Source organism: Sander vitreus, chromosome 22, assembly GCF_031162955.1.
Source record: "Sander vitreus isolate 19-12246 chromosome 22, sanVit1, whole genome shotgun sequence".
NCBI classification, from domain to species: Eukaryota; Metazoa; Chordata; class Actinopteri; order Perciformes; family Percidae; genus Sander; species Sander vitreus.
Genome location: NC_135876.1, coordinates 15,363,849 through 15,379,562, shown reverse-complemented (window position 1 = coordinate 15,379,562; position 15,714 = coordinate 15,363,849). Strand labels below are relative to the sequence as shown.

The 15,714-nt window shown below is 39.4% G+C and overlaps 1 protein-coding gene across 2 annotated transcripts in view; it reads right to left on the bottom strand.

Moving 5' to 3' along the window:
- The window catches only part of vipr1b (vasoactive intestinal peptide receptor 1b), a 49,319-nt gene extending 34,319 nt beyond the window's left edge, over nt 1-15,000 (bottom strand). For both annotated transcript variants that reach the window (XR_013503845.1, XM_078280991.1), the window contains exons 1-3: nt 14,796-15,000; nt 5,105-5,195; nt 716-826 (exon numbers count right to left, since the gene is read on the bottom strand). Coding sequence is in view for 1 of the 2 variants with exons in the window: in XM_078280991.1 (XP_078137117.1) it covers nt 716-826; nt 5,105-5,195; nt 14,796-14,849 (256 nt within the window). In the remaining variant the exon portion in view is untranslated. The remainder of the gene's footprint in view (nt 1-715; nt 827-5,104; nt 5,196-14,795) is intronic.
- Between the last annotated feature and the right edge of the window lie 714 nt (nt 15,001-15,714).

Below are 15,714 nucleotides of genomic sequence, written 5' to 3'. Positions count from 1 at the left end.
TTTTTTAATGCACCACACTAGTTCATAGGCTCAATATATTCTGGAAACATGTGCATTGCCGGTAAAGTGCTGCTGTTTAAAGCACCGGTAGAGAATTTTACAGATTATTCTTGTGAATACCAATGATGTAATGATGCCCTTTATGAGGCTCATAAATTAATATTGTTCGCTCTGGGCTTTCTGCGGGGATTCTAATAATTTTCAGATGTCCACAGGAGGTGACGGAAAAACCACCAGTTTGATGACTTTAAAATGCCCATTTGCTTGCAAGCAACACATTAAATCTTCGGTATCTACCCAAAGGCTTGACTGTATGAAAATGTATTTTTAATAAATATCAAAATAATCACAGCTATAAAAAGAGGGAATAATTGAAAATATATAAATGTGTTGGCCAGCCCTGAGCATATGAGCATGAAAATATCAAAATGGTCCAGTTTTGGCACCTATAGGCTTGTTTGCCTCAAAATAAATTACTCCACTAACACAGCATTATTTAATTACAGATATTCATATTAGGAACAATGTCATTTTCTTGTTCAAGCTAAAAATCTAAGTTTGAAATGATTTTACTACCGTTTTCGATTTTCGATACCGTACCGATTTTACAACATTTTCCAGGTTTGATAAATAAATGATGATAAAAACTAAACATACAGAGAAAATATTCTTTATGCATGTTGTATATCCATTAAGTGAAGGAAGATGTGTTTACCTTTGTGCTCGTCGCTGAAGTAACTGAAGTAATTGGGGCAGGTTATTGTAACCACCTCTCCGATTCTGGCTGAAGGCCAACAGGCGATGATATCCCACATGCCTTGACAACCTGCCAGCAGGAGACAACACCATTAACATGGCATCACTCATATTGTGACAGACAAACACACACATGCAGGTCACAATGACAAAATGAAATTGTCTCCCCGCCTTCCTCACATATTTATAGCGATCAAGATTAATGTAAAAATTGCCCGGACACACAGCAGCATTTTTATTTTAATATTCAGAGACAGAAAGATTATCATAGAGACGTTGGTTTATGTTGTATAATTTGGTACAAAAGTCTGAGTTTATGCATTTTAATTCTTCAATTTAATCAAATACAATTGTGTTCTTTAAATATTGCACAACATTTTAACAAATAAACACAAACCAATCTTAGGTTTACGTCCATCTGCTTTAAATCCAAAGGCTGGTTGTAAACAACCGGTCAAACTCAAAATTAAATCCAAAATATCCTGCACTTTTAAAAGGAACTACTGTTTTTTTGTGACTGTTGTGTATTTCCATCCATTCAATTATTTTTTAAATAGCTCACAAAAGTTGTGTGTGTAGTTACTCTTTAAATCTTATTTTGGCAAAGCTTTCAGTCTCCTTAATTCTTAAAGGGGTGATAGAATGCAAAACCGATTTTACGTTTGGTGGGTAAATAGGACGTACATAGAACCTCAAAATCCCATTGACACCTCTTTCCTCTGCAAATCTCACAATTTGAAACTGCCTCTGAAAAACGGGCAAATCTCAACAAACCACCGAGTTGACGTCAACTCGGTGGCTCCTCCTTATTTGGCTCTAGTCTCTATCTTTGTCACGCTCCAACATTTACACCACTGATCTGAGATCAGGTAGTCTTCTGAATAGGTCGCGCAGATCTCAGAAATTGTATACATTGTTCATCTGCTATTTTACCACAAAATTCACTTCTGAGACTTTTTCCTGGGAGAAATCAACTATGTAGAAGTCAAATATGGGCCGTTTTGCGAAAAATGTATGGCTAATTGCAAATTTTGTCCAACTGTGTGTCGGAGTTCAGCGGCCTGTGCTGCCTGGGTTGCTTCCTCGCCGCCCGGCCTGTATTCCTTCACAGACCCCGGCCTGCTGTGAGCTACATGGAGCTCCGTCACGGCCGGCAGCCCACGGTGTTCCATACCCGCACAAAGTCACCGTTTCTGGGTTAGTGGACTACCAAACACCGCTGCCCTGACAGAGCTCCAGGGCCTGCAGCTTCCCTCTTCCTGCTAAATGGCCGGTGTGTGTGAGTGAGAGCGCGGTCAGCGAGCTTGTTACGCCCGCAATCTCTTACCACAGGTTCCAGGGTAATCTTATAATGGATATGTGTGTTGAGTTATTTAAACAAACGATCGGGGAATTAAACGCCTCTTGTCCACGAGTCTCATTGATAGAGCCCGCGGCTGAATGGAGCTCTATTAATCAGAGCTAGCTAGCCTCCTCCTAGACCTCTGAAATTCACAAAAATGCATTAAATGGAAATCTGATAAAAGTGTTAGCTAAGCTTTGTAAAGCCTTAGGGTAGCTGTGATATACATGCTGTGACAAAATTCAAACTGTAAATATACTCTAGTTATGCCGAAAGTGTAGCTAACTAGCCACAATCTTTACCTATAGGATTGAAGGGACACTAGCAGCTAACGAAACCCCTCATATTCACAAAAATGCATTCAATTGAAATCGGACACAAGTGTTAGCTTTGTAAGACCTAACCTAGGCCGAAAGTGTAGCTAACTAGCCGCGATCTTTACCCATAGGATTGAAGGGAACAGTGTGAAATACCCTATATAATCATTCTATCACCCCTTTAACCTCACTTCCTATGGATTCCACTAGCATTTGGCTAAAAAAGTGAAACCTGCACCACCAGTGGTAGTTTTGTCTCCTCTGACATTTGTATACTGAGGCACGAACAAACGTCATACTAGGATGGAGAAAGAAAAAAAAAAAAAGGTCATACATCAGGAGGACATTTTTTGTACAATCACACACCAGTTTCTTTGAAATCGTTTCTATATTTAAAATAAAGTCACAGCACAGGAAAGAGATTGAAATAACAAAAACACAAGTGATTAACCATTTCTGAGACAGTAGGGGTGTACGATTCAGAAAATGTCACAATTCAATTATGGTTCGATTAAAAAACAATTCTCGATTAAAAAAACGATTCACAGTATGTACATGTAGTTACTTTTCCCGTGTGTATGTATGTATATTTATCTATCTATCTCCATTTTATTCATGTTATTCGTGTGTGTAGCGCTACATTAACGCTGGACACCAGAAGAAACAAAATGTCATGAAATATAAATTTTTATGCCTGTTCCGTTTCAAGAAAGCCAAGCAATAGCTGGACAATCTTAATATGTTGCATAACCACAGGCTGTGAACGTATGGTTTCTCACAAATGTACACACTAATTCATTTATTAGGGATGTGACCTGTGAGAGCAGCTTGCACTACCTTCCTGTTGAGGAAGCAGATAGTGAAGTAGAAAAATGAAAATGAAGGACACTGCAGAGATAAGGAGGAGAGCTGTTTCCACGCACAGAGTTTGTGTATATTCACTTAATGTGTGGTGATTTTTATTTAAAGCGCCCACATTATGCTCATTTTCAGGTTCATAATTATTTTAAGGTTGTACCAGAATAGGTTTACATGGTTTAATTTTCAAAAAACACCATATTTTTGTTGTACTGCACAGCTCTCTCTCACTGCTACAGATCGTCTTTTCACCTGGTCTCTGTTTTAGCTACAGAGTGAGACCTCTTTTCTTCTTCTTCTTCTGTACTATCTTTGATTGCACTTGCACATGGGCAGTAGCTCAGATGTAGATCATGTCAGCTAGCTAGCTCCATAGACAGTAAAAGAAAGGCCGTTTCTCCAACTTCGGTCAGTTACAAGGCAGGATTAGCTGGGAGACTTCTAAATGAGGGCGCACATGTAAGTAGTTCTTTCGTAGATTATGGTGAACTTGTGTGTGTTGTAGCAGTGGTTTGCTATTGAGAACGAGGTAGCATGCTAGCGTTAGCATTAGCGTTAGCATGCTAAGGCTACGAGCTAACATTTGCGGTTAGCCAGATCGTTTCGGCTTGTGACGTCACAAGCCGTGCCGATTTTGAACAGCCCACCCGGAGACTGAAGGCAGGACACATTCAGAAACTGTATCTCACTCAAAACAGCATGGATGGATTTTTTTCAAAGTTTGTATGCGTGTGGAAGCAACAGAGACACAAAATAACTCCCCAAATCCCAGAAAAAGTGTTTTTTTCATAATATGGGCACTTTAAATGAAACCAAATGAAAATAGCAAGTTAATACAGATGGCTGTATTACTGAGGCATGTTCATTCAGAGTAGAGGTCGGACACAGTGGGTGAGCCAGTGGGTGTTTAACTGTCACTTCAATCACCATGACACCATTAAGTATGTGTTACCATGAGTGGCAGAATTGGGTAGAAATCCCATCATAACTTAATTCAAGGTTATTATTATGCTATAACCTTGTAACGTCATGTGCGTCTCTAACATCCTTCCCTTTAATGGCCCTGCACAGTTACACAAGGTGTTTTAATTTTTCTGGCTGATTTGACCTCCATTCAGGCTGCAGGTTGGGAATAGAAAAGTAGTGTCCATGCATGTGCAAGACTCAAGCCCACAATGCAATACTCCACATTTCATACATATGAAAATGTGTGACACTACACCTGTCAGTGATGATGCAAAATGTTGATTCATAAGGGTCCAAAACCTCAATTTATTGCACCCCAATACCACATGTCTACTCGTATGTTCATGATCATCAAATTCATGATAGGGCTCATCATTCTTTGTCTTACTTCAATTTGGGGGATAATCACGCTTTTAGTTTTGGAACTATGACCCCACAATGATTTGGGTAATGTAAACAGAAAAAATAATGTTGCCAAGAAGTAAGTTAGTCAAGTTAGTTAGCTATGGACTACAAGTTGAGCCCCTCTTTTCTTTTTATGTGTTTACATTTTGGCAAATTGGCACCATTGAAAGTATGCAGAATTAGTTCCTGGTTTATGGATGTATACTGTAGACATAGACATCTATCACTGGATTACTTTGAACAGAGACGTGATTATAAGAGTAGTCATCGGTGAAGTCAGCATCATTTCACAACGTCTCTGCAAACACTCTGGAAACCCTGCTATAATAGTGCTTCATCTATAAACTCCCACACTGTATTACCTTACCTCACTATTTACTCATGCTGTATCCCATTTACTCTAAATAGCCTCCTGCCCACCCTAAACAGAGAGAGAGGAAAATGTGTTTTCGAGAATGACCTGAAGTGACGTTCCCAAAGGTGCTATTCTCACAGCGCTCTTTCTCCAGCTCAATCTCGTTCACCACGTCGCACATCTGCAGCGACAACACCTGTGGAAGAAGCAGAAAGCACATTTAGGTGTCAAGAATCGAACATCCTTCCATCAAACTGCAATTAGGCACTGAAAGAATTCATATTCAGTGAGGCTGAGGCCCGCAGACAGGTTACATTTTAGTGAATATGCGCTAGTAAATATTTTTGTTAACATTTCCCTTAATCACTTTCCTGCAGCTATGGCCTTTCATGCCATGTTTTCCTATTAGAATGAACCCCCAGCTAATAATACACAGAAATGTTCTCTATGTCTGAAATCCCTCTTGCCTGGCAAATAGATGCTATCATGGAAATGGATTAGGAAGTGGAGAAGAGAGCCACTGAGTAATCTACTGCGATTGTTCATCTGTGTCAACAAAGGCTGAAAAAATGCGGGCTGACAGCCATTGGCGGAGAGCCGGTAGGTCAATGAAAATGTGTAAGACGAGCAGCAAGGAGCTTGAGAAGGTCAGTGGAGATGAAGAGAGAGTGTATTCATGAACTCCCGGGGAAGAGCTTCACCCTCCTACCAAAGCTACAATGAATAAAAGACTCAAGGCAATAAAGGTCACGGTGAGAAAACCGATGCAGCCAAAAAGCTAATTGTATATTAACAATTCTACAACTCATGTTATGCTAATGGTCCTTATAGATGTCTTTATATAAAGTTTCATGAGCCTCCACCACCCAGGTCCAGTCAAACATGAAATTATCCTCATCAATCATCCACAAATGCCCTATTCAGTCCAGGGTTGAGCTCCAGTACACTTGACACTGTTGTAAGCAGCAGCCAATATCACCAGAGACATGACAAACACACCGAATCGGCATTAATGAAAAAGGACACCTCACAGCCCTGTTGAGCATATGCATAATAGTGTGACGCTTTGTTCATCATTTACAAGGAGTAAGTACACTATTTACCATGCTTGCTGTGCTTTGTGATATCTGCAGGAATATTTAAGAGCACACAAACACATCAACACAAAATAGGATTTCTGCAAGGAACTGATGATGCAGCAATACTTCAGACACCCAATTCCAACAGGAGAATGTGTAGAATTCAAATTTAATTTGTTTTCGTTTGTGTTAAAAAAAACACCAAAAAAAACACAGAAGCATGAAAAAAAAACAATGTAGCATAGCAACTTTGATGTACTGACAAAGTACAAGGGTGAATGAACCAGTATACAACTGGACTGAGGGAAATAGGGAGCAGGGGAGCAGGGGAAAGTCTGGCAACTGCAAGGCTGATGACGGAAAGGGGTTAATTGCAGGGCAGGAAGGAGTGGTTGGGACAGGTGGAAAAGTCAAGGTGCATTTGGTGAACAGGTGGGAAATGGTTTGGAGTTCGCAGATTGTGACACGTGCAGAGTTTGATACTAGAAGACTGTTTTTCTCTGCTTAACTTAAACTCAAGTTTAAAGTTAAATTTTTAAAGATGAAGATATAGGCTAATTTTAAGAATTTCTAACTATGTAATTGAACTTTTTCTGTGTAAAACCACATCAGACAAGTTATTAGCAGAGTCTTGAATATGTTCACATTATCTACATCCACAAAGGGTGCCAACAGAGGCTCTCCGCCATCCAGAAACTCAGGGCACTCTCAGTCCCACCCCACCTTCTGCTCCTCCTGTACAGGAGCATCATCGAACCCATCCTCCTTTACTGTTTCACATGCTACTTCACCGTACTTACTGTCACTCCAAACCTCCGGGCCCTCATTGACTCAGCCATCACACGCAAAGCACTCACCATAGCACACAACCCCAGGCACCCCCTGAACTCACGCTGCAGATACAGATCTCTGATCTGTAAAAAAAACACATGCTACAGTAAAAGCTTTGTGCCCTCTGCCATCACCTCCCTCAACAAACAGTGGCAATAATCCAATCAATGCTCATGTTCTTGTGACTATATTGTCTTCCTTGTGGCTATGTTTTTTGTGATTGATGTTCCTTAATTGTTGGCATGCGTGTCCTTGACTGTGGAAACAAATTTCCTCTACTGGCTGACAATAAATTAGCTATGTCCCTAAAACATGTCTGGAGGTGACCTTTAAATCCTACACAGATTTGGCTTAAGGTAAAGGTGACTGACTTTCTAACACACTGCTGTAGCTACATTTATGAACCACAGCTAATGAGCTACTGTTGACTTGTAGGCATTACAGCAAGATTGCATCAAGGGCAACAGTGACCTGTAAACATCATGGAAAAAATAAAAGCAAAACACTATACCTCCATGTTATCACTTCTCCACACAACATTTTTGAGCCTCTCTCTCTCTCTCTCTCTCTCTCTCTCTCTCGAGGTCGTCCTGACACTATCACAATCCGCAGAACTTTGCTCACAGGAGTCTTTGCCTGCAACAGATTACAGTAGAAAATCCAACATATCCTGAAGTAAATAGCAGCAGCACTGGCCGGGAGGCATTATTTGTGCAGAGCAACATGGACGGAGGAGGAACTCTCATGTTGGTCAGACCCTTTGGTAACCTTATTTTTGATACACATGAAATTGATTGTCGGCCAACGTAACAACCGAGCACTCAATAGGGGATTTGAGTCCAAAAGCCCCTCATAGGGGAAGGTAATACTTTGTGATCACAGAGAAAATATAATATTCTACAACTTGTACAACCTGGTCTATCAGTGTTTTATCTGTGAACAGTGTCAGCACTGCAATCCTTATATCAAAAAGTTACATTATTTAAGTAGCCTATGATTAATTAGAAAAAAATAACAGGTCTCATGGGTAACGTGTTCATGTTGCCTCATAACTATAACCATTTCAGTCCAATTTAGAGATGCTCTACAAAGTAGCCTATAAGATGTAAACAAGATCCAAAGCAAACTCTGCCTTTCTCTAGGTTTAGTAGTAGCAAAGAATTTCTAATATGGGAAGAAGTTCCACTCCCTCGTTACTTCCGGCTTCTGAACTGGCTGCAGTTCCACCAGAGTTCCATATAGGGGGCGCTCACAGGCCAGTGCAGAATGAATGGGACTCTATGGAGCTATACCCCTCAAAATCTTTTCTCAGGATATAATTTTTTGTCTAGTAATTTGAATGTTGCATTTGAAAGGGGAGGCTAAGAAAATGCACACTGCTGGGTGTTAAGATTATTTTAAAGTGCCTTTTTTGTTCTAAAAAGCCTTTTAAAATGTCAGTGACATCATACACATACAGGTGCTGGTCATATAATTAGAATATCATGAAAAAGTTGATTTATGTCTGTAATTCCATTCAAAAAGTGAAATTTGTATATTATATTCATTCATCACACAGAGTGATATATTTCAAATGTTCATTGCTTTTAATTGTGATGATTATAACTGACAACTAATGAAAATCCCAAATTCAGTATCTCTGAAAATTAGAATATTACTTAAGACCAATACAAAAAAAGGATTTTTAGAAATGTTGGCCAACTGAAAAGTATGAGCATGTACAGCACTCAATACTTAGTTGGGGCTGCTTTTGCCTGAATTACTGCAGCGTGGCATGGAGTTGATCAGTCTGTGGCACTGCTCAGGTGTTATGAGAGCCCAGGTTGCTCTGATAGTGGCCTTCAGCTCTTCTGCATTGTTGGTCTGGCGCGTCGCATCTTCCTCTTCACAATACCCCATAGATTTTCTATAGGGTTAAGGTCAGGCGAGTTTGTTGGCCAATTAAGAACAGGGATACCATGGTCCTTAAACCAGGTACTGGTAGCTTTGGCACTGTGTGCAGGTGCCAAGTCCTGTTGGAAAATGAAATCTGCATCTCCATAAAGTTGGTCAGCAGCAGGAAGCATGAAGTGCTCTAAAACTTCCTGGTAGACGGCTGCGTTGACCCTTGACCTCAGAAAACACAGTGGACCAACACCAGCAGATGACATGGCACCCCAAACCATCACTGACTGTGGAAACTTTACACTGGACTTCAAGCAACGTTGATTCTGTGCCTCTCCTCTCTTCCTCCAGACTCGGGGACCTTGATTTCCAAAGGAAATGCAAAATGTACTTTCATCAGAGAACATAACTTTGGACCACTCAGCAGCAGTCCAGTCCTTTTTGTCTTTAGCCCAGGCGAGATGCTTCTGACGCTGTGTCTTGTTCAGGAGTGGCTTGACACAAGGAATGCGACAGCTGAAACCCATGTCTTGCATACGTCTGTGCGTGGTGGTTCTTGAAGCACTGACTCCAGCTGCAGTCCACTTTTTGTGACTCTCCCCCACATTTTTGATTGGGTTTTGTTCCACAATCCTCTCCAGGGTGCAGTTATCCCTATTGCTTGTACACTTTTTTCTACCACATCTTTTCCTTCCCTTCGCCTCTCTATTAATGTGCTTGGACACAGAGCTCTGTGAACAGCCAGCTTTAGCAATGACCTTTTGTGTCTTGCCCTCCTTGTGCAAGGTGTCAATGGTCGTCTTTTGGACAGCTGTCAAGTCAGCAGTCTTCCCCATGATTGTGTAGCCTCCAGAACTAGACTGAGAGACCATTTAAAGGCCTTTGCAGGTGTTTTGAGTTAATTAGCTGATTAGAGTGTGGCACCAGGTGTCTTCAATATTGAACCTTGTCACAATATTCTAATTTTCTGAGATACTGAATTTGGGGTTTTCATTAGTTGTCAGTTATAATCATCAAAAGTAAAAGAAATAAACACTTGAAATATATCAGTATGTGTGGAATGAATGTATACATTATACAAGTTTCACTTTTTGAATGGAACTACTGAAATAAATCAACTTTTTCATGATATTCTAATTATATGACCAGCACCTGTATACGGCCAGAGATACTGCTTTACGGCAAGCTCTGAGTCGCTTCCTTTGTTCTCTCGCATCGACAACACAGCTGACAGGTTACGCTCTCCCTGTTAATACACGTGCTAGAAAGAGGTTTGCTAATGTTTTAAAGACCACGCTGAAATATTCACTCTGACATTCTGGTTCTGCTTTGGATGGCCGGAAACACGACTCCAAATAAATGCTTATGTTTTTCCATGTCTACTGGATGTGAAAATAAGCAATTGTTTGCTATCATGTTAGCAACATCAACTTCCAGCTTGTTGCCCTGCCCCGTAATGGCCAGAAACAAGAACGCAACCTTTTTGGCGCGTCACAGTAGGAAAAGCACAGGTGTAAATAATATAATTGATGAACTGTATGACATTTTAAGTAAGAATAATGTATGCTTTGTTGTCTCTTATTATAACTTTGTATTATTGAAGTGTATTTATCTAACAGGATATTTACCCCCATTTTAAGTTTTTTTATTTAGTTAGCCTAGCTATATAGGCAGGCTATATATAATTTTTTTATATTTATTTGAAGTCAGGGCTTTGTTTCTCTGTATCATTATGTTGAGTAGCCTACATGTCTGAAATGTTGTATATTTGAATGTTTTTACAAAAAAGGTTGAAAAGTAAATGATTAATTTGATATGAAAGTGGGGCGTTGTTTTTGATTCTTCTGGCTTTTGGGAAAAGGAAACTAGTGGCAGGAAACCTAAAGTTTCCCAAAAACTATTAATGCAGCATAAACAGTAGAAAAACTTGAACAAAGTCCCTCATCAGAGGCCCGGGAAATAGACATGATACTGGAATGTGCGCATGGACTTGAATTGTAGGCTGCTGGGATCAAACTCTCTTCATTGCATGGACATAGTTTATTAGGTATAAGCCTGTATATTGTGAATAGAGCCACAAAGAATGAAACCAATGATAACAAAATAATCAGAGTTCAGAGTATGTGATATGTGGGAGAATGTGGGTTATTTATGTACGAAGAGACAAGAGACGAGGAGGAAGGTCCTGTCCCAGTGATTTATGCATGAGCTCAAAATGTTGATGATAATATTAAGTGCCCGCCAGTTAGAGATGCTGAAAACTTACCTATAATATCTACACTTTGGACAGCCATGAATATTGCTCTAGTGGGCAATGAATCAAAATGTCAATCCCAAACTATGCAGATGATAAGTAGACCTCTGCAAAGCCTTAGGGACACACACACACACACACACACACACACACACACACACACACACACACACACACACACACACACACAATGTCTCCCTGAGCAAAACATCACATGAATAACTGCCAGCCAGTTTGTTAGCACAGAGCTCACCACAAGGGCTACCAAGCTTGTTGCTTCAAGTTTTTTGTGATTGTTGTCATTTCAAACGGCCGGCAGTCTTGCTTTGTTTGAGTGCAAGATACAATCAAATAAAAAACGAGAAGACCTGGCAGGAAAATGAAAGGAGAAGCTCACTGGAGAGCAACAGCTTGCGTGTACCTCTTCAGTCTCATGGAGTTTCACATAAGGTTCGATAGCCAGTAAGCTAAGTGTGTGCATTGGACATGATTTAAAGATTAAACACTTTTCCAGCCAAACAAACAAAAAAGACAGGAAATACAAGTGTGTAATATTGAGTAAACTGAGTAAATTGCTATAATTGCTGATAACAACATGTTCCAAATGTCTTAAAGAAATAGTTCTGGGAAATACACTTATTAGTTCTTTGCCAAGAGTTAGATGATAACATTAATACCACTCCAAAGTTAACTATGAAGCTCGATCTGGAAGTCAATTAGCTTAATTTAGCATAAAGACCTGGCTCTGTTCAATGTTTAAAAAAAAATATGCATACCAGCACCTATAAAGCTGACGGGTTATATCTTGTTTGTTTAATCTGTGCACAAACAGACAAGGATATGTGCTGGAACTATTTCCGGGCACTGTGATTTCCATGGTGCGCAACTCCTTGTAAGTTCCAACCTAGCCTTTATTTTAACCTAAGTGTACTTTTTTAAGTAGAGATTTACATGTTACTAAATTAAAACAGGTACGAAGAGAGTTGTTACTACATATTTACAGTTTACACACCAAGAGACTGCCAGGTATATAGCTGACTAAACCAACGGACAAAACTAACATTAGCTTGCTGATAAAATGCGGTTTAATAAGGAATTAAAATAATATTTCACAAAAATAACACATTACCTCAAATTACAAAACTTCATGGAAAGTAAAAAGGAAAACTGCACGAATAACCTGTATTAATATTTCTCCATGTATGCATAAATAAATAAATAAAACAAAGTTATACCTATATATTTACAAACAATTGACAATTAAGGTTAATCTATTTTATTCATTTGTGGTAGTTATGTTACACCTTGTGATGCTACATTAACTTTTAGTTTAATTGATTGTTTTTACAGTGCTACAAATGTTTTCTTGCAACTGATTAACATATTACTAAAATGTTTACTAGCTAAGACAGTTTCTCAGGTTTTCATGGTGCAACCTTAAACAGCAAATTGCTATTTTGAAACTAGTACAGAGGTACACGCATAATAGATGTTGTTCTCCAGTGACGTGTAGGATGGAAATAAACACATTACTCTGCATTGTGTTGCCACACAGACACAAGCTTCTCCTTTCATTTTCCTGTCAGCTTTTCCCATTCTTTATTGAACTTTGGCGTGAGCCGGGCTGGCTTTTTGCTTCCAGTCTTCACTAAGCTACTGTAAGCTAATCATCCAGCTCTAGCTGTATCTACAGACAGTGGTAGCCTATTTATCTTCTCATCTAACTCTCGGTATAAAAAAAAGTGAATAAGCCTATTTCTAAAATTGTATATACCTTTATATGGTAATCAAGGTATCTATGATTATTGGTATAACACGTTTCTTTTGGTTTCTATCATGTGGTTTCATGTTTGGAAAGAGGCAGGTAGGAAAAGTAATTCTCGCCCACCCTCTCAACTCCTCCTCTTCTCCCATCTGCGTTGTGTTAAACAGATAATGGTGACATCCAGCCAATAACATGCACTTTTTAACCATTTATGGGATTTTCTGTGCTTCCTCATTATATATTAATGAAACGTGCCAGATTATGTTATTGTAAAGCAGCCACCAGGTCAGTGCAAAGCACATGAAAGTAGCACAACACTAGCATTCTTTCCATGCTTTCCAGACTGCTGACTATAAGAGACACTGAAATATGCCAACAGATGATGTATCTGGTTGATCTGTTAAAGCCTCAGGGTGGGCCAGACATCTGAGAGTTGTCAGAAGTGAGGAGAAAGACATTTTCACACAATCGCTTGGATGTTCACAGTCTGTTCTGCCTGGAAGAGCTTCATTGACAGGCATTAAAGGAAGCCATGCTGAGTGTCAAATGACTAATATCCACCCAAAGACACAACCAGACAGTATCATAATGTGAAATTTTGAGCTTCTTAGAATCAGACTTTTCTTTTGATTTTCTCTCACATATTTCTGAAAGTGTAACAAAAATCATTGTCATTCTTGATCATTGATATTACACTGATACCTGTCAGAGATAATATGCAGTTTTTTAAGTAGATGAACAAGTTCAAATCCCTGTCGGGAGTTGTTTGCAGTGAGAGGAAAAGCAGCAAGGCACTTCTGACATTTCCTAATGGAGATAAAACATTTCTGGAAAATAAGACCTAACTGTAGATGACACTTGGTTTTAACAAGCCTAATGAGAAGACCAAAATCCCAAGGTACTTTAGAGCAGGCCAACAGTTTTTCTTATCGTTCTATCAGATGGATGATTTCACTTTTAACTCAATGTCCTGCATCTGCGTGTGCACACAAAATTTCCTGCAGCAATACTGCACTGCAGGATGACATATCACCATGTGGCAATGCTCAAAGGCTTTCCCTCCAAAGATCTTAGCCCAGAAAGATAATAAGAGCATAAGAGCATAAATATATAGGCCTATTATTATATAAAAAAATTGTGAATTTAGTTCAGTTAAATTACTGTACATAGGAGAAGAGAGGTAACAATATTTATGAGATGTCAGTACTTATTTGCTATTTGTAGGCTACTCACCAGATACTAAGTTTGTGTGTATTACATTATATAACAGCATTCCCTTCAGTAAATGTACTTAAGCTATTCCCATTGAAAAGGATTCTGATCAACCAATTATTAGATTGTCAATAAAATTGATAACTGTGTTAATCACATAATAATCTCATATAGCGAAATACAACTCTTTGATATAAAGGGATTGACTTCAGACTGCAGGTAAAAGTGGCTAAACTCAGACACATACCTGAAGAAAAAAAAAACGTAATCTGAAAATTTCAATTCTGGGATGAAATATCTGATTTCTTAAAATCAGATGTCTCAGGAGATGTAGGCTACCCCGTGATTTGAGAGCATCCTCGAACAAAATAGGTTAAAATGACTAGGCTAATATATCACTATAAAAGGACTAAACACTTTTTACATTGTCAGTAACTGCAAAATAAATAGGTTTTATTTTGGATCATGCAAAATGTATTGTCGGTCATAAACAATAAATATAAATATGAATCAATTCATAAAACAGCCGTACAACAAGCTGAATCAGGATTTCTAAACTCATCTAAATTGAATGAGACTGTGAGAAACGTGTTGGTCCCTGATGCGCTCACAGTGTTGGAAGTGGCTTTAATGTCTATAGGCTAATTAACTAATTGTTTTTGGCTTTAGTGAACTGAGGCTGCAACTAACATTTCGCCAAAAACCATAAAAGGCAGTTTTCCTTTTAAAATAAAGAAACAATATTGCTAAAGTAAAGGATAGCCTACTTACTTTTTGCATATATCCGTAGAACAGCAATACCAGGAACAGCTGTGAGGCATCCATCCTGTCTTTAGTTTTTGAGGTTTTCTTAATAAAGGCTCCTCGATATCTGCAAAACTCCTTTGTAAATATGTAAAGTTGTGTGTGGATGAAGCGAGGCTGTGTGTAGGTGTGTGCCTATATATGTTCAGATGTGTGAGGTAAGCTGCTGCCGCTCCATCGGACTGCGCTTTTTCTCTGTGCGCTCCTCCAGCAGGAGAGCTGCATCTGTTTGACAGTACCGCCCCCCCCCGCTCATTCACAAGTCCACACACACCGCGGGTCCGGTGTCACAGGAGGCACTTTGTTAACAAGGCTGTCAGGCTGCTGGTCACCGATTAACGTGGTTAAAGGGGCCTAAAATTAGGCCTAATTCTTGTGTAACCGTGACTCGTCGTTGGTGGTGTCAGTAACCAGGTTTCCAACCAAATGTAGTGCAAACTTTAACCGACTTTTTTGAAAATGAAAATATATGTGCTGTTTCCATATAAGGACTTCGTCGGGATAAGCAGTAGGTGGCGCTAATTCTCCAGGCAGGTGCTATTAGGCCTAAACCACTGCAGAAGAAGACAATGAATGACTAGATGACATAGCCTAATTAAAACAGACAGTAAAATTAATGGACAAAGCGACATCTCATCAAACTGAGCTTGATGAGATGTGACGTGAGCAACCTGTCTGAAAGTTGTAAGTCTTCTGGTAGCTGTGCCAAGAGAAATCTCAATCATTCCGAATCTTGCAGAGATGGAGAGTGTAGGTATATGCAAAGAATTTCTAATAAGGGAAGAAGTTCCACTCTCTCGATACTTCCGGCTTCTAAACTGGTTGTAGTTCTACTGTTTCCATATAGGGGGCGCTCACAGGCGAGTGCAGAATGAATGGGACTCTA